At 36.8% G+C, this 25,840-nt stretch overlaps 1 protein-coding gene across 1 annotated transcript; it reads right to left on the bottom strand.

Moving 5' to 3' along the window:
• Positions 1–8,971: 8,971 nt before the first annotated feature.
• On the bottom strand, positions 8,972–25,144 carry LOC149068004 (sorting nexin-8-like). The gene is made up of 13 exons (XM_089251521.1): positions 25,060–25,144; positions 23,617–23,744; positions 23,023–23,155; positions 22,686–22,879; positions 21,739–21,856; positions 21,039–21,163; positions 19,526–19,606; positions 18,972–19,132; positions 17,035–17,167; positions 16,800–16,868; positions 13,361–13,456; positions 11,074–11,229; positions 8,972–9,766 (listed from the first exon to the last, which is right to left on the bottom strand). The coding sequence occupies exons 1-13, from the start codon at positions 25,079–25,081 to the stop codon at positions 9,665–9,667; spliced, it is 1,518 nt and encodes a 505-aa protein (XP_089107647.1). The 5' UTR covers positions 25,082–25,144; the 3' UTR covers positions 8,972–9,664.
• Between the last annotated feature and the right edge of the window lie 696 nt (positions 25,145–25,840).

Below are 25,840 nucleotides of genomic sequence, written 5' to 3'. Positions count from 1 at the left end.
ATCCGAAGTTTTCTTTCGTTTCGTGACATCACAACTGTTATTTTGTTTCTTATCGTTTTTTCCTCCTCTTCCCTCACCTGGAATTGTGTGCGCGACCGCGCGTCTGGAACGTTAGCGAATCAAAATGCTTCTTTTATTTTCTATGATAGGAATATGGATTAAGAAACTGACGGTGATTCGTCAATTTATTCATGACAGACGGAATCTGAAGAATAAATAAATTCGTCTCAAATTACGTGTTTGTAATAGTATATTAATTAGATTCAGATTTTTTTTATTTTCTTAGATGAAGTTTTTTTTTTCTATTTCTTTGACTGCAAGTTATTGCTTGGCGTTGGCTGATTGCTACGAGATTCGATCTTTCAGATTTAGAGTTACGTTGGTGAAACCCTGGAATGTGTACGCTCAATGCGGTGGAAATTACCTGCCATCGTTCGCAATAGATGACGCCACTATGCCAGTACAAACGGAAATATCTATGGCACGGCGTGATATTTATAGTGGAGTTAACCCTTGGTTTACAAACCAAGTCTTTAGTTTGCGTACAACTCGCTTTACAAACAACAAAATGATCCTGTGTACGAACTAGTTTTGGTTTCTTTTCTTTCTTTCTTTCAAACCGAGCACAACTCGGGTCTATCATCACCATCTATGGGCGATTTACTACCTAGTGAATTGTTCCGGAAGTGTAATTGTGTGTGTACCTAACAGTCTAAGCGCGCATATAGTGTTGTGTTTGATTTTTCAGTGTCGCCATCTACATTTCAGAAGTGAAGTGAGTGATGTGTTATGATTGTATTCTGTTTGTAGGTCTGTTGCTCTCTGTGGCGAGACTTTTTAAAGAGGAGATCGGCTCACTTTCGCGCCTTGAAGTTGGGAAACCACAGAAAACCAACTTCAGCCGACCACCACTGTGGCGACGGTCGAATTCGAACTAGTTTTGGTTTACGGACACGCAAGCCGGCGAAGAGCAAGCGATATGAACAAGTGAAATGGATTGAATTCCGTGGGAAGCACATTCAGAAGTCTGTGGCCACATGTTGATTTTTTGTTTATTTAAATGAAGATGAGATTTGATGAAGGATTCTTTTTTTTGTTGAAGAATTAGATTTCATCTGATTTAGTTCTCGCCCACCCACCCCCCCCTAAATACGAATCCTCTTATCCAGTCCATGTATCAGCAGGTCATTTCAAATTTTACGAAGCTCGTCTAAACCATAGTTTCCCAACCTTTTTATGTCTCTCTCACACATCGCCCCCTAGCGTAATCTGTAACCCATATAGGATCCAATGTTATACCCGTAGCTTCTACCGCCCCCCCCCCCCTGGAACTTTCCATCACCTCCAAGGGGGCGTTAACGCCCAAGTTGGGAATCACTGCTCTAAAGTTTAGAAAGCCAAATAATTTTTTCAAAGATATTTTGTAAATAATTTTTGAACCGGAATTTTTACTCAGCGACTCCTGAAAATATTATTTTCCCTACCTCGCACCGCAGGGCAGCCCTAACCAGATGGGCCCAATGCGAAAATAATAGAGGGACCAGGTGCTCAACAATTCTGGGAGACAAAAAATGTTTAAGAAAAAATATATCAAGACAGGGACCCTTTTGCCCTGTCTTGATATATTTTGTGAGGAGTAAAGAGTAATCGGCATCTATTATTTTAGAATATACCAAAATGTCAAGACATACAGTGAATCTTCCCCTAACGGACACTCCCCGTCAGGGCCGCAACTAAGGGGGTGCAGGGGGATCTGGTGCCTCCCGCGCTGGACTAGAGGGGGCGTAAATTTCACTCTTTAACCTATCCTTTAACATTATGAGGGGGCGCCAAAATTCGTGCTTGCCCCGGCTAATCAAACATCTAGTTGCGGCTCTGCTCCCCGTTAACGGAAACTTTTCTGATCCTCGGTCCCGTGTAATAGGGATTTGATGCACTTCCCGTTAGCGGACACTCTCGATAACGGACAGTAAAATGAGGCAAATTCCAATTTATTAATTTTTTGTCATAAACCAAGAATTTATGTTATATAACTATGACATAACTATAACTATTTCCCAAGCTCGTGTTAGTAAATATGGTAAATCCTCAATTAATTACTTAATTAACTGAACATTGTGGTCCAGGATGGTGAATTCGAATCTTTGTTTTTTGTTGTTGTTGATACGTGTGAAGATAGCCAACATTACATGACTGAAAATGTCGTTATGAATGATCTTCACACCATAGGCGGAGATTGACTTGGAAGTCTGGGGGGGGGGGCAAGGTCATTATTGCTGGGGGGGACACGATGATGATGATGTCAATTCATCTATACATATATACATTAGATCAGTAGACTCCACGTTTGACTCTGGGGGGCCCCACACCCGTATCTCCGCCCATGCTTCACACTCATTTTAATTTAACGGAATTTTCATTGTGTGTTGTGTATAATCATGTACGGGTAAAAATAGTTAATTGGTTTAGTTATTTGGCCAATTAGCGGACACTCCCCGTTAGCGGACAAAATGTTTGGTCCCGTGGGTGTCCGTTATCGAGAGGTTCCTGTATCCATACAAGAAAAATGATTTTGAACACACAGTTATAAATGTAAATTAACACAAAAATTGCTGAAAAATTCAGAACTGAAGGTGAACGGACTAGTGAAAGGAACGGTTCCCGAAACTGATGAAAATTTTAAAATTGATGAATTCAAAATTAACTGAGGAAAAAAATTCTACAGTTGATGGAAATTCAGAATTAATGATAGAAATGATGCCAGAATTGACGAAAATTTTCAGAATTAACAGAACAAATAATTCCAGAAATAATGAAAATTCAGAACCCATGAAAGAAATTATTCCAGAATTGATAAAAATTCAGAATTAATGAAATTAATAATTCGCACACAATTGATAAAAAAAATTCAGAACCAATGAAAGAAATAATCCCGGAATGGATGGAAATTTTCAGAATTAACGGAAGAGAAGTATAATTCCAGAATTACTGAAAATTCAGTACCAGCGAAAAAAATCCAGAATTGATGAAAATTCAGAATTAATGGTATAAAATTTATATTATGCGTATTGACCCGCGTACCAAATGCGGCCCTGAAGGTTTGAAGGTTATCTGATGTGGCTTGCCCCTTCAAACCCACTGATCTAAGTGGCACATTTACAGATCACTTAAATGACCCGTGGCACAATTCCAAACCAATTAAGTGACAAATTTTCAGATCGCTGAAGTAGGCCCGTGGAACATTCAAAGATCACTTAAGTAGCCCGTGACACACATCCAGAACACTTAAACGATCTGTGGCACATTTGGAGATCCCTTAAGTGACAAGTGGAACAATTTTAGAGCACTTAAGCGTCCCCCCCCCCCTCCTATTGCGGTTCTACATCACTGAAGTTACCCGCGGAACATTCCCAGATTATTTAAGCGATCCGTGGCATAATTACGGATCACTTGAATGATGCGTGACACATTTCCAGAGCACTTGAAGGATCCGTGAAACATTTAAAGATCGCTGAAGTGGGTCTGTAAGAGAGGGATTTATTATTAGGGAGAATGTTAGTTCAAGTCCCCACAAACTAGCGAAAGAGTTTTCTCGTTTTTGGCGCACCGAGTAAGATGCCATCAAGAATATTTCATATTTTAATAAAGGATGGTTGATAACGTAAGCATCATCCAAACCCCCCTCTCCCTTGTCATCAAAAGTCAGCAAATCGAAACCCCCCCCCCCCCTATCGCGATGCTGACGTAATACTTAAATAACCCCTAAGAACGGATTAATTCATTTTACATTGATTCCTATTAGGGAAATGGTTTCGGTTTTTGACGAATTCGGTTTACGAACGGACTTCAAAAATGAATTAAGTTCGTAAACCGAGGGTTGACTGTATTATTTTGCTTTCCCCAGTAGCACACCGATATAACACGACGTAGAGATTTCGATATCGTTGGACGTAGAAATGGCATACATTTACTCTAGTTCGACATAGTGAATCCGGAGAAATTGAGATTATTTCAAAAGAGACTAAATAAATGAATGTGAAACTTTTATAGAGAAAAAAAGATGTTTTGGCGTTTACATATTGAGTGAATACATTTTTACTATATCTTTCGATATCGGACAAGTAAAAATTTCCGACCTCTTTCCGATGTCGTTGTGCTACTGCGGAGTTTACTGTATTTTTCTCATTTTTTGACCTAAGACTTCAATTGGATGTTGTTCAGTTCTTTTCTTGAGGGGGGGGGGCAAATAAGGAGGGGTTCAAAACAAGAAATTCGAAAGAAGCAGAGGACAGATGATAAGAGAGATCCAGTTATTTCATTCATACTGTTGGTGCTGCCATCTAAACTCAAGATTAGAGATGATTCACAAGGTGATAGAGTTTAATTTTTTTTCACATTGTAATAACTCCGATAAATGTCCGTAATAATTGCGAACTTGAATATTTTTTATTAAAATGAAAAAAAAAAAAAAGACTATCGAGATTATTTAATCACTCTTGCTTGCGTCTTTTATAGCAAATTATGATACAGTAAAGCTGCCCCCATATCCTAGAGAGCAAAGTGTTTCCGAGACTTTTTTGGAGCACGCCGACCCCAGGGAAGGATTTTGAATCCTGCGAAATACGTGGCCGCAGAAGGCGACAACTGAAAGGGGTGAATTTTTATTGCACCAACTGAAGGGAAGGGGCGATTTTTAATCGCAAAAATAACTTTCTCTTACGCTTGAAAAATGTCCAGAATCAGACCTGCGCGACCCTCCCACCTCTGATAAGAATTTTATTGGCGACATCTTTGGTAGTTGAGACACGCTTTGGAAACCGCAGTTCTAGAGAAAGCTTACTCCACTGATTCATGGGTGGAGATACGGAGTGTGGGGGGGGGGCATTGCCCCTCCCCCTAGCAATAAAATGACTGTGCCCTCCCCCAGACTTCCAAGTCCTCCGCCTATGCATTGATTTCTTTTTAAAAGTTTAAAGTGTAAAATTAATGGAGGGAAATCAGGTCGGTCCATTAGTGCTGCTTCCCATCTTTTGAAGTAAATATCAGACATAAGGCACTATTGTAAGACACCACAAAGGAGTTCTAGCCAGCTGATCATGACCACTGGTCAAGTGATCACTTGTCACGTTAGACTTCTATGTAGATACGTGCAAGGGTGCTACAACATTCCTATAGTTGGGTTACGTGAGGTGTTGTCAAGATAGAGCCTGAGAGGAAAGCAAAAAGTCTCTCCGATCAAGACAGAAATCCTGTAGAAAAATGTCTTCTAATGTAATTATTGAGCTTGATAATGTTTTACGCACATCAGAAAGATGAACGAATCAGAAAAGAAAACTATTTTTATTTTGTAAACATGGCTGCTAAGCAGATCTCGAGAATAAAATTCCATACATTTTTCATGGTTCATATTTGTTTTTACAAGAATAAATTTATTATAAAACTCGTATCTGTAGAAGTCTACACTCTAAAGAAGGCACTTTTCATAAATATTAATTTTTTTTTTTAACATTGAATTTGACAAGTTTTTGAGACTTATGTAAAAAGTCTTGGCAATATAAATTGGATATTTGAGAACCAAAGTTTACGAATTAGAAAAATGAAACGGTTTGCAAATTCCATCACTTATACGATACTAAACTACGATAACCAAAACATATGGCACCATATGATACATTCAAACCAAATCTATTCACATACTTTGATAATTAGGAAATCATTTTCATGTTGTAACATCTGATTGTTATTCAAAACATACAGGGTATGAATTAGGAACATGGTAACCTAGTATCCTGAAAAAAAAAATTCGTCTTTAATATGCTGACTTGATATTCAAATATAATAAAAAATAAGACTTAGTCAACTCATGTGACTTATCGTAACCTAACACACCTTTAGAAAACTTTTGCACCGGATTCAAATAAGTTATTTTTAATTATAATCAATCAAATCGTGCAAGACTACACTTAACAATGACATGAAAAAATTGTCAACTAATATACATATACAACATAATCTATATCTACAAAAATACTAAATATATTTTATGTCTTCACAATAGTTATAACATACAGTAGAGCCTCATTATAACAGCCTAATTGGGGAGTAAAGGTTACCCATTCAAATGAAAGCTTGGCTTATAACAAAAATAAACTATGGAAGTGTAATGCAACAATGTGTTTACATCAATAAAAGTACGATGGTCTTGTACTACTCTCGTGTTTCAAAATTCTGTTTCATTGTTTCTGCCATTCGTTTGTCGAAGATTCTCCCCCCCCCCATCTTTGGGTAGGATTATTTCCCGTTATAAAACTAGGAATTCAGCTGATCCAAATTGGTGTCGTTCGCCCCACACTCGTGACGACCGTGAAGTAGATGTTTGATACTTTGCATACTGTTAATGGTATACTCGGTGAAAGAATTCTCATATAGAAGAAGGGTCTTTGGACACATCTCCCAAAAATCTTTTAGATCTTATCTCTTCAACACGAGAGAGACAAAACACACACTACATTCATTTCACATCTCACCTCCTCCCTTTGACAGAAACATATATCTCGAATAGACAAATGACAAATTAAACGGGTGTCTTTCATGGTCGCACAGATAGAGCAAGAGGGGAGACATCCGAAGATGGCATGGATGTACATGGTGACGTATATATTTTTTGTCGTGATCTATTGTATAAATATACTGTATATATATATAGGGGAGCGATATTTATACAAGGTTGATAGCTACAAAAGTGTTTATTATATAACAAATAAAAAACAGCCTTTAGCATAGGTTGAATTGAAAAAGATGTGTACGAATACCAGGGCCGTAGTCCTTGCCCCTCCCCCTCTTAAAAGGGTAACTATTATGCAAAACAAATGTAAACTTTTACGGGGGCACCATTCTGTTTGGGGCCCTGACAAATACACTGCATTAATCTCAATTTTTCTGGCTGACGAGCGGTATGAGTCATGCGGTGCATCAATGTTTACGCAAAAAAACACAACAATTGACATTTAGTTGCTTGCTTGGAAATATGTAAAACCGGTCAGATAAAAATAAACACCCTTTAATATATATTTTTTTTATTTTCAACTGTCGGTTATAAGTGGCATCTATTATAATGAGATTCTACTGTATATACTCAACAATCGCACCGTTTTTACAGAGGACAATAAACAACCCTCACTATATCAAACTCTGTCTTTCGATACCTGTTCAATTATTTTCTACAAAAACATCACAGGTATATCAATTCGATAACAAAAGTAAAATTGATCACTAAAATACCACCATAATGGGATTATAAAATTTTGATTGTTAAGATGTTAACACGATATACTTTCAAAAACTAATTGATTTCAACATTTCTCATCAGAATGAGCTAATTTTTATTAAGCATGGTATACGAGGGTTGTTCGGAAAGTAAATATGCATAATGTATAGGCAGAAAATTCATTTTTTATTTTGTATAAGTTGACCATGCTGACCATGATCGTTTAGCTTTTCCCTTGTGGTCTTTCATCATTGCTATATTGAGTCTAGTTTGAGTAAAAAGTGTTCACCATCATGGCAGCAATTCAGAATCCTGCCAATTGTTAAGTGCTCTCTATCGTATGTTTCCTCAAATATGAGCACTCAGCATATATTCACGAATAAAATTATTTGCAATTATGGGAAGTATATCAACTAAATGAAACAAAGTCATGCTGTGAACTCTCTGGGGAGTAGGACTGATGGTCATGAATCCAAGCAATATTCATCTCTCTCTCACCAATGATGCCACACTCATTCTTCAAAAGACAAGAAATTTAAAACCTCAATTTTAATTGAGCACAATCACTTGTGGAATGTGATTCCTGTTTTCTGGGACAGAAAAGGTATTTTTCCTGATAAATTTCGTACCACTCAGCGGATGCGTATTTACAGGGGGCTTAGCGGGCTATAGTCCAAGGTTGGCAAGTTTGGTGGACTGGCACATTTGAGGGATGATTGGTGAAAAAAATTAGACTAAAATGGGAGAATGGCAAAATTTGTGTAGCCCACAGGTGGTAAAACCATACTTTCACCATTGCCGAAGTCAGGTGAGAGACTAGGTCAGTGAGTGATCTGGAGAGTTTGCAAGCATGTGAGTGATTAGAACAGTGTACAAGCACATGAAAGACCAAACAAGTGACCTGGAGAGAAAAAAAACCAGACCACACAAGAGAGTGACCTAGACAAAAGTACATTAGGTTGCTGAATGAGCTAAAGAGTTTGCAAACACGAGTGACCAAAAGAGCACCTTAGCAAAAGACCAGGTGCGGCGAATGACCAAAAGAGTGACGAAGAGTGTGCAAGTTTAGTGTTAGTAGCAACCGAAAGCCGTTGGGATAAGGAAATAACTAGAATTTTGACCAGGTTAGAATCGCATAAACCAAGAGTTTCCATGCTCCAAAGCACATGCCATTCATATTTCAAAAATATATTGCTACAAATGGAAAATGGAAATCGAAGAAGCTTCAGGACAGGAATAAGTGGAAGTCAGTGAGAGCAAAGGTCGGGAGAGTATGGAGGGTAGTCCAGGAGTTCTCAACCCAGTTCCTGAATCTTTGACTGTCGCTTTCGTGGTGTGCGGCATTGCGTTATCTTGGAGGTAAACAATGCCCTTGTGGTTCATGAGCGATGCCCTTTTCTGCTTCAAGACCATGTTCATACTCTCCTGACTTTGCTCCTACTGACTTCCACCTTTCTATCCTTGTTTTTACAGAATCACTTGAACAAAAGCAAACCAAACACTTCTAAAGAGGCCAAAAGTGATTTCGTCAGTTTTCTCAACTTGAAAAAACTCTATTTTTTTCAGCGAACTTTCTGAAAATTGAAACAGATGGTTCAATATTATAGATAAGGATGGTGATTATTTCTGAGAAGATATTTATTCCTTTTTTTTTCTGTATCATTTTTTCCAAACAATAAATTCCTGGCAAGAAATTTGTTCCCCCCCCCCCCTTATATTATAGATGCAGCAGAAGAGTTTCAGATGACTGTAACAGTTCAATATCACACTCAGCATCAACAATATGCATAACAATTATAACAAATCATGGCGTTCACACTCTGAGATGAATAGGAGTCCTATCACATACTGTGGAAAGTATATATTCCATTCAATCTCTCCTTAAAAATCAGAATTTCAGATGCAATAACAAAATGATGAAATTAAAAAAAAAAAAAACTAACATTTCAACATGCGATCTGCAAATGTAAATCATATCATATTGCGGAAACACAAAAGCAAAAAAAAAGCATTGCATGCAAAGTCAACAAAACAAAACTAGTCGCTCCATAAAAAAAGTCGTAGATTCTTCTCACAAAATCAGTCTGTATTTAGACTTTTCAGTAACAAAAACAAAGTACTTTAAATACATATATATGTGTAAACAATAACATCCATGTATATCATATTAGTGTGTATATATGCTCGTATACACGCTTTTATCTTCCATCTTGAATTACAAAAATAAACTCTTCGAAACTAGGGAATATCTTTACAAAACAGTCTACACCGAGTTTCACATTTATATGTGTATATATACTATACAGAGGTACAGAAATTAAGATTTATATATTATGTATAAATATAACAAATATTGGGACCAGCCCTTGCTTCCATATTTTCACATGAGATACTACTTCATCTACTAATCGTAGATGACGGGGTGGTTGAATTGACCTGATTATGGCTAGGCAGCAAGGAATCGACAATTGGTAAGGCTTCTTGCCACAGGGAAGCAACCTATAAAATAAAAATAAGAGTGTAAAAAAAGTAAAGCTATTTCACTTATAACAAACGCCTCTGAAGATTAACATTGCTTCGAATAATTCAAAGATGGGATTTATGAGAAGGTGGAAAAACTGGTATAGATGAGCATATGCAAATAAGGCCAGCACTGTAAAATTTGATAAAAGATCTTTTACAAAACTTAAAAGATTCAACCCCAATAAAATTATCGGTTGCATTTTTCAAGTTTTATGAAACTTTTACAGTGTAATCCTGGCCTAAGCGAGAAATGCAATCAACGAAACTCAATTCGGTCAGCAGCACCTGTATAAGACTACAGATAACTAGGGAAGCTGTCAGATCGGTTTTATGCTGCTACAATGGCAAGTAATCATTTAAGTGACTTTGAACGTGGCTCAATGGTCTGTGCTCATGAGATGATTCATAGCATTTCAGAGTTAGAGATGAAATTTGAATTTTCGCACACACAACCATCACAAGAGCTTACTGTGAAAAGCAATGGTATCATCAGATGTACATTGCAAAGACAAATCAAATCACTCCGGTTTCAATATATCATAGAATTGGGATTCCTTCCATATCAGATGGCACTGTATCATAAAAAACTCAACATATATCACATAAAATGTGGCACAATGTTTATCAGCATTTGTGATGACATTTCAATTTGAGCACCTTTTGTAGCTCAGGTTACACTGAGCTTCATTTAGATCTAAACGAAACTCAATTTTAACCCCCAGTGATTGCAAAATACTACCTGTATCTAAAAATTTCATGCCCTGCAACCATACAAAAATGTTAATACATGGAATGGAGGAGGTTCTTCCTGAAACTCGATGCAAAACTTTCTTTGAAGTGTAATAGCAGATTTTGTTTCACAACACAGTACCAACCAATGCAATTCATTCTTTCATTGGGACAAAGCTATTTATAGGAAGGATGACGGTATCGGAAGGTGATATTTTCAGATTGTATCCCATTGTGCTCAGCAACTAGCTACAAACAATCATGCCATAGGCTTCTAAAAATCATGTTTTTAAAAACCTAAGCACCATGGCAGATAGGTCAAGGAGCAGAAAATTACTTTCAGATATGGGAAAATTTGAAACATGGAACGTCAATTGCATTTCAGTTTTTGAGAATATATTTTCCCAATTCCATTAAGTACAGTATATACTAACATACAAGCCAAGTTTTTTTTTGTTCAAAAATATATTCCTATATTGTGATGGGTGGAGAAGTCAGCTTATATAAGAGTTAGTTGATATTTTAACGCCCACCCCTCAAAAAAAAAAACTAACCTTCATGTAACCAGCAGATTGAAGCTTGGTGATGGACTGCATGACTCTGCCAATTATTTCCACATAAGCATGGACTAGTTGGGTTTCCATATGGATGCAATGAAGGAAGAAAAAGTTCCTCTTCTCCTGGTGGTACTGTACTTGGGCTTCTGCATCCTGAATTCAAAAGAAAGGCATAAATCTTCAGAGTTATTGAAACATTTTTCTTTTTTAATCTTATTTTAGTGACTTTTCTGTGGAAATCGTGAAAGCAAGCGTACCAGCATTAAAATACTCCTGAAATAAAGTTCACAAGCTAGTAATTTTTCCTTATGCAAAGATTCCTTACTTTAAATCAGTGATTCCCAACGTGGGCATTAACGCCCCCTGGGGGATGATGGAATGTTCCAGGGGGGTGGTAGAAGCTACGGATTTAACATAGGATCCTATGGGTTAGATTGCGTTGGGGGGCGACGGGAGAAAAAAATTTCTGGAGAAGGGGGCGATGAGACAAAAAAGGTTGGGAAACTATGCTTTAATGTTTGATAGACAATAGGAACACGTTAAAATGTTCTTCATCATGATTACTATCACCCTGCTACATGCTTCTTGCACATTGAAAGCTAGTGTGATGTTGGAATATATTTGCAAATGTATTTTTTTTATCTATTTACACAGGGGAGAGTGGGGCAAAACAAGATAGCGGGGCAAGATGAGATAATTGAGCTGCAAATGAGTTGACAATATTGGTACTAAAAGGTAGAGGTGGAGAAGAAACCTTTGTGTAAGAAGCAGCCATTTTGATTGGGTCATTTAGCTTGTGCAAAAGTTTTTGAAGAAGTAATCTGATTTCTCTTTGAAAGTTTATTTGCTTCATTGCAGTTTGGTGCCGAATAACGTTAATTTATACTTATTTATTTATAACTTCATAAATACCAGTAAAAAGTGTAATCCTTAGTGATTGATTTGCATAATTGACAAATGCGCTGGGTAAAAGTCTAACAACAATGAGAATTAATCAGCCATTAATGTGTGAGTGGGGCAAGAGATTTTTTTTTGTGAGGGCATGATAGGATAGTAACCCATCTTACCCCACTTGCCAAGCTGTCTTTGGAGATTTACGGAGATGGTTTTGGCGTATAAAAGGAAAACTAATTGAGAAGGATGAGATCCTGAATAAGTGAAAAATGCAATTGCATCTGTTATTAAGGGGAAAATAGTATACAAAAAAGAATGGCTGACTCCTTTCAAGTTCCACAGTCAATGAAAACACTGTTTGTATTAGGATAAAGAAGTAATAAATTAAATAAGATCAAATCCAGGACATGTAGTTTATCTGTACCAGATAGCAAAACTATAGAAATGCATCTGTAAAAACAGTTATGTCAACTGCAATCGATGGATTTCTAAGACTAGTATTTGGCCTGTTAATCAAGAAGTTTCTAGTGAACATGATTTTGCCCCTTCTGAGACTGCAGACAAGTCCTAAGCTGCCACTGCCATCCCCACTTTGAAAGCTGACACTACTAACCTTGCTGCTGCTGCTTTTAAAATTCCCACAGTCTACTGCTATCAATGCCACGCCAAATAAAGGGAAAAAAAAACATGAATTATTCCAAAAACGTTCTACGCCAGAAGAAATCTAACCAATTCCTAGTTGCAGTAATTTCTATTAAAGAAAAAGAGGATTAGAAAGCATGGAAAGATTACAGTTTTGATGGAGTCACCATACAAAAATGGACTTCTGGTGAAAATAAATATTTAAAGAATAGAGAGAGAGAGAATGGGAAAAAATGGAACTATTAAAAAATTGACAATATGATGCAAAAGTAAAGACAAACTGAAAATGGTCACACTTTTTTTCAAAATCAAAAATTGTCAACCATAATAATTGATTTTATAAACCCAAAAGAACTAGGCATCCCATCTTGCCCCACTCTTCCCCTACAGATTTCTAATATATTAAGGTTTTAAACACAATGTGATTACTCTCAGAAATCCTCCCTGCATCTGCTTACTAATTGTATTTTCTTGTAGATCGCTTCAATAGTATGTTGTTTCACTGACAGGGTCGTAGCTAGGGGGAGCAGGCAGGTCTGTTGCTCCAGGATCAGAGGGGGGGAAACAAATTTCACACTGTAGTCTTTCTTTCAACATCACAAGGAGGCTCCAAAAGGTGTGCTTGATCCAGCTGATCAAGCATCTAGTTAGAGCCCTGTTCACATACGTTCAATGATACCACTCAAGATACCTATTCACTAATGCATATTGCATTCAATATTGGTTATTATGTAATAATACAACTTACAGCTGCAATCTGATTTGAGCTGACTCTGCGTCCTACTTTACTCAAAGCTCTTTGCTTCTGAAAACTGACGAAGGTTTCATAACGGTCACACAAATCCTGTTAGAAATGATAGAATATTCAAGAATAGTGTCATACAAAATAAAGATGTATAGAAAATCGTTAGACTTTCACTCTTTTATCAGACAGTGTAATATACTACTACTTAACTGTACATGCACCTTGTACACATTATTCTGTAAAATTTCTAATGAATCAGTGGAAGCACATTGTGTGAGTGTACGTGTATGCGTGGTCTTAACATATTTATGCTGTTAAAGTGTGTTTGTTTCATGTTCTTCTTAGTACTGTCATCTCATGTCCCATATTTTGAATTGAAGATGGTAAATGCTTGAACCATCATGTTATGTAAGTACTGTGTTGAAGGTCTGCCTGCTCTCTGCGGAGAGACTTTTTCAAATGAGATGTCGCCTTAAATTCACATCACAAAGTTAAAACTGCAGAAAACCAAACCAAGGCTGCCCATGGGACTCTATTTCAGAGCCATTTACTTTTGAATGGCCTTTTGCTGAAATTGTCACATTTTCAGAATTGCCATCAAATTGCTTTTGCCAATGATTTGCTTCTTGCTGTCCAAGGACAAAATTTTGAGACTGTCTGCCATTTAGCTCAAGATATTCTTGATTTCATGGTTCAATGGTCAAAACTCTACAAGTTAGAATTCAACCCCCAAACAAAAGGAAAACTATGATGGTAAATAAAAAATGATCGATCAAACTGAGCTGCTCTTAAAACTCGGAGAAAACGCGATAGCAAATGTAGAAGAAATAAAGTATCTTGGTGTTATCATTGACAACAAGTTTTGCTGGCAAAAACGCGCCTCTTACCTGCCCTGCAAATCAGAAAAACTTCTCTACAGATTTTATAAAATTTGCAGAAATAATTTTAGCCTTGACATTGATGCCATGAAACTTATTTACTCTCAAGGGGTTATTCCTGCAATCACGTTTGGATGATAGTCTCAAGAAAAGAATAAACGTTAGAAATATGAGAAAAATACAGGTTTCTTCTAAGAATTGTGAAGGGGTACAGGACAATAAGCTACGAAGCTCTTTTTATCCTTCCAGGAATTCCCCCAATTGATATGGATATTCTCAATCACAAGCTTGCTCAAAGCTCCTTCACTTCATCCAACAACAATGCTGAAAATGGAAAGCTTAGTGTCAATACTCCCTCATCCGGCTGCCAGAAAACCGATCTAAATTAAAAATTTTGATAGGCTAATCCAGGAAAAATATAATATTATGTTACACCAACTGAAGCAAAATAAATGGCAAAGTTGGATTGGCCTTTGTTTTCTATCAACCAGGAATTGAAATCTCATATCAACAATTTCGCATTTGTGATGACTGCTCGGTTTTCCAAGCGGAATTCTTTTGTCTTAATCTCGCTCTGAAAAAAGTTATCGAATTCTGTAGCTCTAATTTTCTTATTTGCAGTGATCCTCTCTCTTTTTGCCCTTCAAGACATAACCAGATGTGAAAAATAAATTGTCAATGCACAACACCTTTAAAAAAACTGTTTCAATAACAATATAGTAATAGATTTTTTTATTTGTGAGAAGTCACTGCGGCAACATCAGAAACAAGAGAGCAGATGAACTGGCCAAATCCTCCACTACTCTCCTGAGAATTACTAAAGTATGCAAACCACCATATTCATTCCGGAAATGCCTTTACTGCAGGGAAATCGAGAAAAGTTAGAACACAGAGTATTTAAAATCTAATATTGCAAAATGGACTAAACGCTTCTTTCGAACAATACGTTAACAATTAAAGTGATCAGGGAGATGATTGTGTGACACAAAATAAAATAAAAAATATTTAAAAAAAAACAACTTCAGCCGACCACCACTATGAGTCAACAGGGTTCGAACCTGGATCGTCACGATGAGTCTCCAGCACAATGCTCACACAACTCCACAGCGGCAGACAGTAATATAGTCATGACAGTTTATGTACATGACAAATGATTCATTTCAAAATGAAGCCAATGTAAACAATTTTTATAACACAACTAGCTACAATACCTGGCGCTGCCCGGGTTTTCTTCAATGAGGCTTTTTGGATCATGCGATATCTCCCTCTTTCTTTGAGGGACATGCAAACCGTGTCTAAGTTAACCAATATGGCGACGTCCTGCGCGACTCATGAAAGAAACAAATCTAAATTTAAAGAAACGTAGAAATGAATAGTCCCTTCCCCCTTTTTTTTTATGGGTGTAAGGTATTTTGATCCCCTCCCCCTGAACTTCAAGTTATCTATTTCTGCCTGTTTCAGCTTCCAAAAATGCTTAATTAAAGCTGTGGAATTTTTTCGATGCACTTTACGGGGGCCCATAACTAATTTTAAAAACATCCTAAACTATATGAATTTATGCAAATAAATATCAAAAGACAATACGGAGAGCTTAATTTTCATGCTTGAGAAGATATAAATAAAAAGTTGAAATCAATGTTATTGCATGGATATCCAACTCAAAGTAGGTCCGGCTAATTACTTCGTATTTAATCTCCTGGGCTTCGTATATCTATCTCTAAGCGACCTCAATATTTCAAAAATCGAGATTTCAATACAATTTTTAAAATTATTGATGTGACAGAAAACCCCACTAAATTTCCGCATTTATACAATAGAATCGGCAATTATAACACTGATTTCTAGGAGGATCACCCTTTTCCTGACCCTCAAAGTGATGCTGACGATGATTATGACGTCTATTCCAAAAGCCTCATTACTGAGAGTATTGAAAATGCGGCAAACCATTATAAAGGCATAAACTATTATACATAACTGGCAGCATTAAGGAAGTGACAAACCATTGTAAAGACATCGTCTGAAACTCATCGCTAGGGAACCACGGTAACCAAAGTAAACATTCGGAAAGTGATTGTTGAGGCCCAAAAACCATTGTTGCCGGACAGTTTTTTGCCCATTTGGGGCATTTGCCCTGGTCTGACGAAATTTTAAAGTAGCCTATCATTCAAGTCGGGTCCCATTTGGTATATATGCAAAATTTGGCGACGATCGATCTAAAATTGTAGATTTGTATAGAGAACATACACACACACACACAGAAAATCAATTTTATATATATAGATATTTAGTAGTTCAGTGTAGAAGTATCAGAGAAAAAAAATTCCGATTAAAAAAACATAAATCGTGAAAATTTGAGTGTAGCTCATTATGAAAGTACCAAATCTACCAAATAATTCACAGACCTGTCAATTTCTGTCAGATTATGCAAACTATTCTCTAACTTCAAAGTCATTATGAAGTTTTTCCCTGAACATTGCTAGTCTCACAGAAGGAACTAGTGATTAAAAACAAATAACAAGGACGAAGCTATGAATTCCTTTGATAATTATTTTGGAGTGACTCACCATGTAAGAGGATAATATATCCAAAAACAAATTAAGCTCCTCAACAACACCTTCTTCTTGTTCTGTGGCCTGTCAGAAATGGAAAAAATATAGTTTTGCACAAATGTTTTTTATTTGAACATGCTTCAAATAAATCTAAACATCCAAAAAAAATTATCAGTATATTACATATATATATTTGGTATCTGTTACCAAAAGGTTTTACACTGTGTGTAAACAAAGGTTAATTCCTTACCAGTACTACAAATGCATTTGAAACACTTGGGAAAACTGGATACAATGTCTTTAGTCCCCTTCGTAGGTGGTCCCATGTCCGATTCCCACCAGTACCCCAATCAGATTCAGATCCTGAGCTGGTAGCGAATGAGCTGAAATAATGAAAGCATCACATCAGCTATATAAAACCAACTTTTTTTTTGTGCCACTTTCAGAATGAATTCCTTTCCAATTCTGAACAACGTTGCAAATTTTGCCACATGTTGATTTTCAATTCATTGGCCTTGTTGTTATCAATGACCATCATTTATTTTATATCCTAACACCCTAAATTCATTATACTCACATTTTTGGTATATATCTAATAAGATTTCAAATTTTATAATTTGTAACATGTTTTAGAATTGGTGGAAGTGATCAGTCATCACAGTGAGTGTTCAACCTCCAGCCCACAGGCCAAATATGACCTGCTAAAGGGTTTTCCATTCAGCCTAGGAAAGGTGTCCTGGGATAATCAATATCTAACATTCCGTACAACATGGTATACAGTAAAAGTTCCTGGCCTGTGAGCAGTAGCAATAATGCACATCTGGTCTGTAGACTGAAGTGGTTGTGCACCTCTGCTGTACATCATATATTGTGCTGCCTTAATGCATGGTGCCTCTACCTGGGCACAGCCCGAGGCCTCATGAAAATGAAATCTAGTTAAAATTTTCAAAGTAGTCATGTAAATTAATAAGTACAAATTTTTTAGCTAGGTAAGGGTCTCAGAAAAACCACTTTGTATGGGCGGGGGGAGGCATATGGTACTCTTAACATGGCTTTGTAGATATTGTACAAGTCGATTCATAAAAGCTTTTTTAAGTTAGAACTTCTCCCGTTTTCACAATTTCCCGGCCCACATCTTTATACCAAGCTACCTTGATGCAATTTTGCTCATTTTTACCAGAATGGTTTCCTTTTTCTCGGCCCATGTATCAAGGAAAGTGACTTTTTCTGGATAATACGCTGAGGTGATACTTGGGAAAAGTCACTTTTTTGATTTATTGTGCTAAGAAAAGGAAAAATCCTACTCTTGCTACTGCTGCCACCCAAGAGCCATTTGTTGAAGTTAAAAGATGCCACAGTGAATGAAATAAGGAAAGCAGGGTTGTGTCTCCTGTGGATTATACAGATAGTCGCCCAGATTACAAGGAAACCAGGATTAATTCCCAGCGTGGACAATAAATTTTCTTTTGAGTTCCCCTCGGCATATAATTAAGAAAAAGTCACTTTCTCAAATCACAGTTCTGTTCATAATTAATTTATCCATAGTGATATTTTATAGTCCATACCTATGAGGTGCAAACAGAATTGCAGTTTGATGATGAATTCACAGAATCATACAGATGGTTTAAGGACTCACTGGTTCCTCCTGGTGTCAGATTCCCTGTCAAAACATCCCATTCTGATACTTCTACCAGTTTATTCTCCTGATTTTGCCCCATATCACTTTTTCCTCGAATAAAGAATTTGCTTAAGGAGGCGATGATTCTCGGGTTCCAAAGAATTGCAGCAAGCAGGCTTTGAACAATGGCAAAATTGCACAGGGTAGTTACTTTGAAAGAAACTCCAAATAAACAGATCCTATTTGTATTTATTGTTCCATGATAAAATAAGTCTCACAGCTTTTGAACATAGTAGTGTACAAGGGGATTAAAGCACAAGAGGCATAAATGCAATATTAAGTGAATTTGTTTTATACCCCTAGCGTTATAAACCCCTGATATATGAATGACTGCAATATAGCAACAATTAAAATGGATATAAAGTTTCAAAAAACCAAACATTCCAGTTTGAAAAGATAACCTGAAAAAAATAACCAGATTGTACTGTATAATGATGAAAGATGGTTATAATAAGACAATAGAAAAACAAAAGTGCTATGACTCACTATAGTTACAAAAAGATTCTCACCACAGTTCTTTACCAATGAGAACCATGTCCGATGAATCCCCTTTAGACCTCTCAACTATTCTTTCTGTAGAGTCTCTCAGTCGAACCATTCCACTATGCACATTTTTCATCTGTTCTTTGACCACTGACAGTTGGTTCACCGTGTCGAATGGAAGTAGTTCCTAAGCAAAACACATCCAACATAAATTGATCACTTTTCTTGAAGTTTCTTTATATGTATAAGCATGAAATCAAACAACATGCAACACAACATGTTACATACAGTGAAATTTTGATATAACAACACTCTGAGGATCAAGAAAAAAATATTGTTGTGGAGAAATTATTGTTATATTGAGAGGTGGTTATTTAACATTAGACTATAGCCATTTCCAAACGATACTTGAAAAAATATCGTTGTAGAGGAATTTATTGTTTCATCAAGTATCATTGTAGCAAGGATATCACTGTATATATAAATTTAACACACTTTCTGTGGAGCAACAGCTCTATCGAATAATATATTGTAAATCAGAATGTAAGTTTAAAGAACGAACTTTATTGAAAAATCATACCTCAGCATTTTTAGCAAGCTCATTTGTTTGGTATTCATCCAAAACGCCTCGGAAATGTTCTTTCATTCTGGTCTGGACATCCTGAAAATAAAAAAAAATGACAACTGTACGAGAATACTTGTCTTTGACAAAAGCAAGTAAGTTTAGTGCAATGTTAATGAAATGGTCGGTGTCATCTTTTTTCTTGAAAAAAAAAGAGATGTGATGAATGTAGCCATCAAGGAAAGGTTGCATTCATAGCGGTATATATACTCATATCACTGATTGGTTTATTATTTGAATCAAACTATTTCATTATAATATTTTTGATTGATCAAATTAAACCCTATTCCTATGGATTTATTGAGATGAACAGAAAGGTACATCTGATGGTGTAGTACAATTAAACACAGCAATATATATCATCATTCCCCACCCCACTTATGCCGGAAGCATGAACATGCAAATTTTTCCTTTTTGGGTTTATCAGCTGGTTGGATTCCCTTATTTTGCTAAAAGTTTTGTTAAAAACGTGAATGTTTAATCCATATTGAAATGCATGTTACCAAACATTATAGGGAAATGACACTCATAGAGTAACATGGGTAGAGTAAACATTTAAAAAACACTTCCCACATTTCAAAATTTGCACATGCATACTTTTGGCATGAGAGGAACAATATTTAATAAGGAAGCCAAAATACATAGAGCTGTTTCAAACAGCAGGCTGACTCATCCACTATCTTTGAGCAAAAGTGTGATGCAAATATTAACACTACAGTCAATCGCTTTTTCCTATCCCAGTGTTTCTTAAAACGAAGCTGGGCTGGAAGAGATCTCGGCAACGGGATAAGTCCAGTGGCAAAAGTTCTGGCGTTCATTCATTCAGTGTTTCTTAAAGTGTGTGCCCCGGCTCTTAGGAATGTCATCAACCCTTTGTCAGGGCATCACGGGATGGGGGGCATGATGATGATGCCAATTCCTACCTTGTACATATACATTAGATCAGTCGGCTACATCAATGAAGCTGGGGCATCGTCCCCCTCCCCCACCCCAATATCTCCACCCATGATATCAATAGGTTTAATCAAGCCACACACCATCTAGAATAGTTCCATGGATTTATCAAGACAAATGAATATACTGGATGGTGAGAGTAGATCAAAGGTATCGATACATAAAGAAGATAGAACAAACTTTTGTTCATTGGAATGAAACATTTCTTCTGAATTCATTAATTGACTGAATATGCCGTAGAAGTCTGTAGAAGTTCATTTTGCCAATTTTCTGTATTGCAGCACATTTGGACTGCATTTTTCTCCTTTGATTCATAATCACTTCAGGGTCAATCAAATAACCATTTTCACAAGATTTATCAAGATAAATTAAAAGAGTATAAGTAAGAGATGTAAAGTTTTTATGGGGAAAGGGGCTAACAATTCTATCACAATGACTGAAAACGCTTTTGTCAAAAGTTAAATATTCTAAAATGAAATTTATTTTCCGATTACATTTTAACCCTGAGAACACTTACGGCTCCAGCAAAAGTCAAGAAAAATTGTATGATTTTATCCTCTGACAGCACTGGATGTCTTGCGAGTAAGTTCAGGAAACGTTTCAGTGCCTTACGTCGTTCTTCTATGAACTGGGGCGAGTCAGCTGAAAGAAATAAAAATAGTAATTAAAAAAAACTTTCATTTCGCTCTTTATATGCTTAAAAAAAATCAATATTTCAAAAACTAGAGCAGCAGATTTAGATCTGTTAACAAAATGATCCATTGATTTAAAACACAGAACATTGTTGAAAAATCAGATTTTCGTAATCAGCTGCAAAATGTTAACAGTAAAGTACAATGCCTGCTACAGCACTCCCAAATTCAGTGCAAACCTGCTTAGCAACAGAAATTTTCAGTGAAAAAATCTTCTGTATATATGGGGGGGGGGGGGGGGTTACAAGAGTTCAACTGTTATTTGGTATAGCGCCAGAACTCCATAAAATAAAAGATGGCATTGAAATTGGTTTTGACTGTATTTACCAAAATTCAGCTCCGAACCATTGTACTTTTTCCCAATCATAAAACAATGATTTTCGGACACAAATTTTTCACACATGTTTGTTTCACCTTGTCCAAATATCAATCACTCATAACTTCTGCCATTCACTAACTTCAAAACACATATTTAACAACATTAATGGATCCTTTTAATTAAGTAGAAAATAAATGAATCCATACCTCCCATCACTTTTTTCGGTGGTAGCTGTGGTATCATTCTGTACGGAAACTTTTGAAGAAGAATTTCATGAAGAGCAACAAAGTCATTGTACCGCCTCTGAACCGTGGACTTGCTTCGCTGTCAAGAAATATAAACTGAGCATTAATAACCATTGGCTTGTAATAAGTTGTGCATATTTTTTAAAAGAATTACATATTCTGCAGTTATTGATAGGGTTATATTCAGGGCCACAAGTGAGGGGTGAAGCTGATGGATATGGTCCCAGGTGTGCAAAATTCACCCCCTAAGCACTTCAACATTAGAAAAATATATACTAACCTCAGTTGGCAAAGTTTCTTGAAACAGCAGGGCAAGAAGTACGGGGGAGGGACAAGGGGTGAGATGTTCAATGCTGCAAATTTTAAAGTGTGGAAAAAAGGATCGAGGGAGGCGAAATACCGTTCACCCCCTCTGACCCGGTCATTTTAAGAACATCATGGGCCCTGGACTTGGTGGTTTTTCTGAGGGCCGTAACCTGGCCACAAATGCCACCCTACCAGTTTACATGCTTATTCTTGAAAAGTGTAACCAGATCTATTTGTACATGAGGTGCTCTCTGACCATGCATTAAGGTTGCACTGCCTCTGACAAAAAATAACCCTGAATCTTAGTCAGGGCCGTAACTAGAGGGGAGCAGATGGAGCAACTGCCTCGGGTAGCAGAATTTAAAGGGTGACAGTTTTAGGTGCGAACAAAGAATGACATCACAAAATTATCAATTTTTAAAGTTGTGGAGTGGAAAAATAATGTCCCAGGCGGCAAAAAATGAAGTTCCAGCAAGAATTCTACATTTATGATTACGTTCTTATCTCAGCAATATAATATATTTAAATGAAGAAAAACATTCTGCACAGTACAAGCCAAGGTTGATACAGAAGAAAAATCAGAGTAATTTTTCTAAGCATACCTCGCTCATGACCTCATATTCAATATGCTTCAGAAACAGTCCCTTCTTCTCAGGTATAACAGTAACATGTACACTGTCTAATGCGCAGACATCGTCGAAGGTGAGTCCTAGCCTATTCGGGTTCTTTTCTCGTCGCAAACGAATACTTAACACTCTTAAGTCTGTCAGGTCACCAAGAGATGGTTTGGGCAATTCTAGAATGCAAGAAAATAAATTAATGTTTTGGAAAGTGCCCACACAAGGTATCAGCACATTCCGAGCATTTTAAAATAACCATACATGACAGCTAGTTTTATAAAATAATCAATTTTTCGTGTTGATTGATATCAGCACTCACCATCACCCGAAAAGTTCAGCAACAGCTTCTCGTCTACAGGCTTACCCTGCTGAGCAAATGCAACAAGTGCAAGAGCTTTGAAAAGGCCCGATCTCGATAAGCATCCTTGACTGGTGTCAACCATTTCCCAAATCTAGTTCACGGGAGGAAAAGAAAATAAATTTTACAGAGAAAGCTTACAGAAGTTTGACTACATTACGAAAAAGAAATACAGTAAACCTCTCTTTTGCAGACACCAGCGGCACAAAAAATTTGTAAAAGAGGGGGTGACGATTAATCAGGGGTTTGAAATGTGTACTTTTATTTGTCCGTTAAGAAGGATTTCACTGTAGTAAATAAAAAGGTTCCGATTCCTTATGTATATTTTTAAGCACAATTGGTGCCATCTTTGAAGAAATGAGATAGCTAAGGAGCGACATTGTGATCTAGATGAGCTAGAGTTACAATCAGAACTAGGAATTAAACAAGTACATCAGTGCGAAAAATGACGCCAGAAAAGAGGACAACTGGTAACCCTAGTTATGACAAATTACACATTAAGCATGTAAATCCACTTTGCCCTCTGCCGAGAAACGGAAAATAATAATGTCATACTTGAATCAAAGTTTGTTTTGGAAGACTTGATTTGACCAACAACTTGACAAACATGTCTTGATCGACGCCATTCTCTTGCGTGGGACACAATATGTCATAAAGCTCCCTGTAAAAAGCGGGGACTGTCCCTGAAAAAGAAATCGTAAAAAAAACTATCATCACCATTAATACAATAATGGGTGGGGGTTATTTACAATCAAATGAGCGCTGCTACATAGATTAAAAATTTTAAAAAATACGGTAAATAAAAAAATAATCAAACAAACCAGGTCAAGGAAAAAAAAAAAATCTACAACGAAATGGGTGCTGCCATCTCTCTACAATATTTTGAAGTGAAAATGGAATTCGATCGCTTAACAAGATCCTAGATTAAAATTTTATCAGTTTGCTAAGGGGGAAAAAAATGTATCCCCGACCAGCAATTCGCCATGACAAAAACTAGCCAAACTTTACACATAGCAGCGGTTTGCAATTGAAAAAAACGACAGCGCAAACCCTAGCAGAAATGGGAACATCAATCCGGGCTATCGACAAAAGCCTTTTAAAATCGTGCCGATTCGAAAAACAGCACCAATGATCCTCTCAAAAACTGTACTTAAAAAAGTACGATACCATTATTCAACAAATCATGCTGCTTTATAAACATCGTCCATATATCCTGATTGGTTTGCAAGCTGTATAAAATTCTGGAATATGAGCCTCCAAATGGTCATCCCAAAAGCCAACCAATACCACATCAGCAATAACAAATGGTATATGCTTTATAAACCCATATATTCATTGTTTGCGGGCTGTATAGAATTCTCAAATAGGGCCTTCAATGGTCGTCCTGTCAACTAAGATCTCATCATCAATAACAAATCGTACAAGCTTTGCAACCCCATACAGCCTTCATTGTTTACGGGCTGGAGTTCGTGCAACCAGCGACAAACATTACTATAGTACTAAGGTTTCCCATTCCCAAGACCGGGAAAATTACTTACAGTCGAACCCCCATTACAGCGACACTCCGCGTATAACGAACAAACTACTTGATCCCACCTTCAGTTCTCTTATTACATGGGTATGCAGCGATCAAAATATTTCGCCTCGTTCTTTAATTTGATCCGATACAGCGAACCAAAAACCTTCCCTTGAAATCCGTTATAACGGGGTTTGACAACATTAATAAATCAGCAACATAAATAAAATTAAAACGCAAATAAGATTCACTTCTTCAAAAAAAAATACCCCGTTATGTTCTTTTATTCCGGAGAAACATAAAAAAAAAAATGTAATGTTTACGTTACAACGTGTCTGAGTCGAAAGAGTCGCTGCTGAATGCAACTATTTAAAGCAATGTCTACTGGAATGAATGCAAGAAATGTGTACGTTGGGGAGGAGAGTACGTGGATTCATCACATTCATGAACTTCAATAAATCCTAAAATATTCTCTTATTAACCTGTAGTTAGGTCCGCTGCCATCCTTGCTGCGAGGTTACAAACAAACACGAAACGCCCACTTGTTTATGTGTTAGCTTCTTTTTAGCTTAGCCCCTTCTAAACACAAGGTCTTTTCACCCTCCCCCCATGTGATTTATTTTTTGTAATAGAAGAACTGACCATATTTTTAAAAAAAATGGCACTTTTTGATGAAAAAAACTAATATAAGGAAAAGTCTCAGGGTTTCCACCCTCAGATTAGAAGCAATAACTCCATGGCTACACTAAAATGTGTATTTTTAATTAGCATGATGATGGTGATCGATAGGGAGACAAAGAATCGCACTCAAGTTTCTGTGTTGATCAGCAGATGGCGCTCATCTAGGCGCTACGATATATTTATGGTGAGAAAAAATCTTATTTGTGACATTTATTAAAAAAATTCAAAGAGCTGTTAATATTAATTTATAGTTCAATAGTTTTTTTATTGTATTTATTTAAAAAAATAAAAGAAAATTTTTTTCGTTCAGTTTAGTTCCTTACAAGTGGGCAGAAAAACTGAACTGGATAGCAGGTTCAAATTTTTTTCTGTTTGCAAACATGGAGGAAAGAATACTAGCGGCTAAAAATCCGACATTCCCTGGTGAACTTGTCCAATCACAGAGGAGCGGGAGTGAGTTACTTCGTGTGGAACAAGGTTTCTAGAATATATAAGGTGTGGAAGACTTCCGAAACTGTCGTGACTTCGGAAACGGTTCGGAACTTACAATGCGCAAGCGCGTTCTCTGTAATTTTGTAATAT

The sequence above is a fragment of the Pholcus phalangioides genome, unplaced genomic scaffold, assembly GCF_987345545.1.
Source record: "Pholcus phalangioides strain wild (caught in Gottingen) unplaced genomic scaffold, Ppha-v1.0 ptg000027l_1, whole genome shotgun sequence".
Taxonomy (NCBI): domain Eukaryota; kingdom Metazoa; phylum Arthropoda; class Arachnida; order Araneae; family Pholcidae; genus Pholcus; species Pholcus phalangioides.
This window is presented reverse-complemented; position numbering and strand designations above follow the sequence as displayed.

Bases quoted from the DNA above. Each gene is read 5' to 3' on its own strand.
- LOC149068004 (XM_089251521.1), bottom strand. From the start codon at position 25,081: ATGGCAGCGGACCTAACTACAG. The intron at 21,857-22,685 runs GTATGCTTAGAA...ATTTCTTGACAG, and splicing joins AATATGAGGTCATGAGCGAG to CGAAGCAAGTCCACGGTTCA. The intron at 16,869-17,034 runs GTAAGGAATTAA...CATTTCTGACAG, and splicing joins CAAATGCATTTGTAGTACTG to GCCACAGAACAAGAAGAAGG.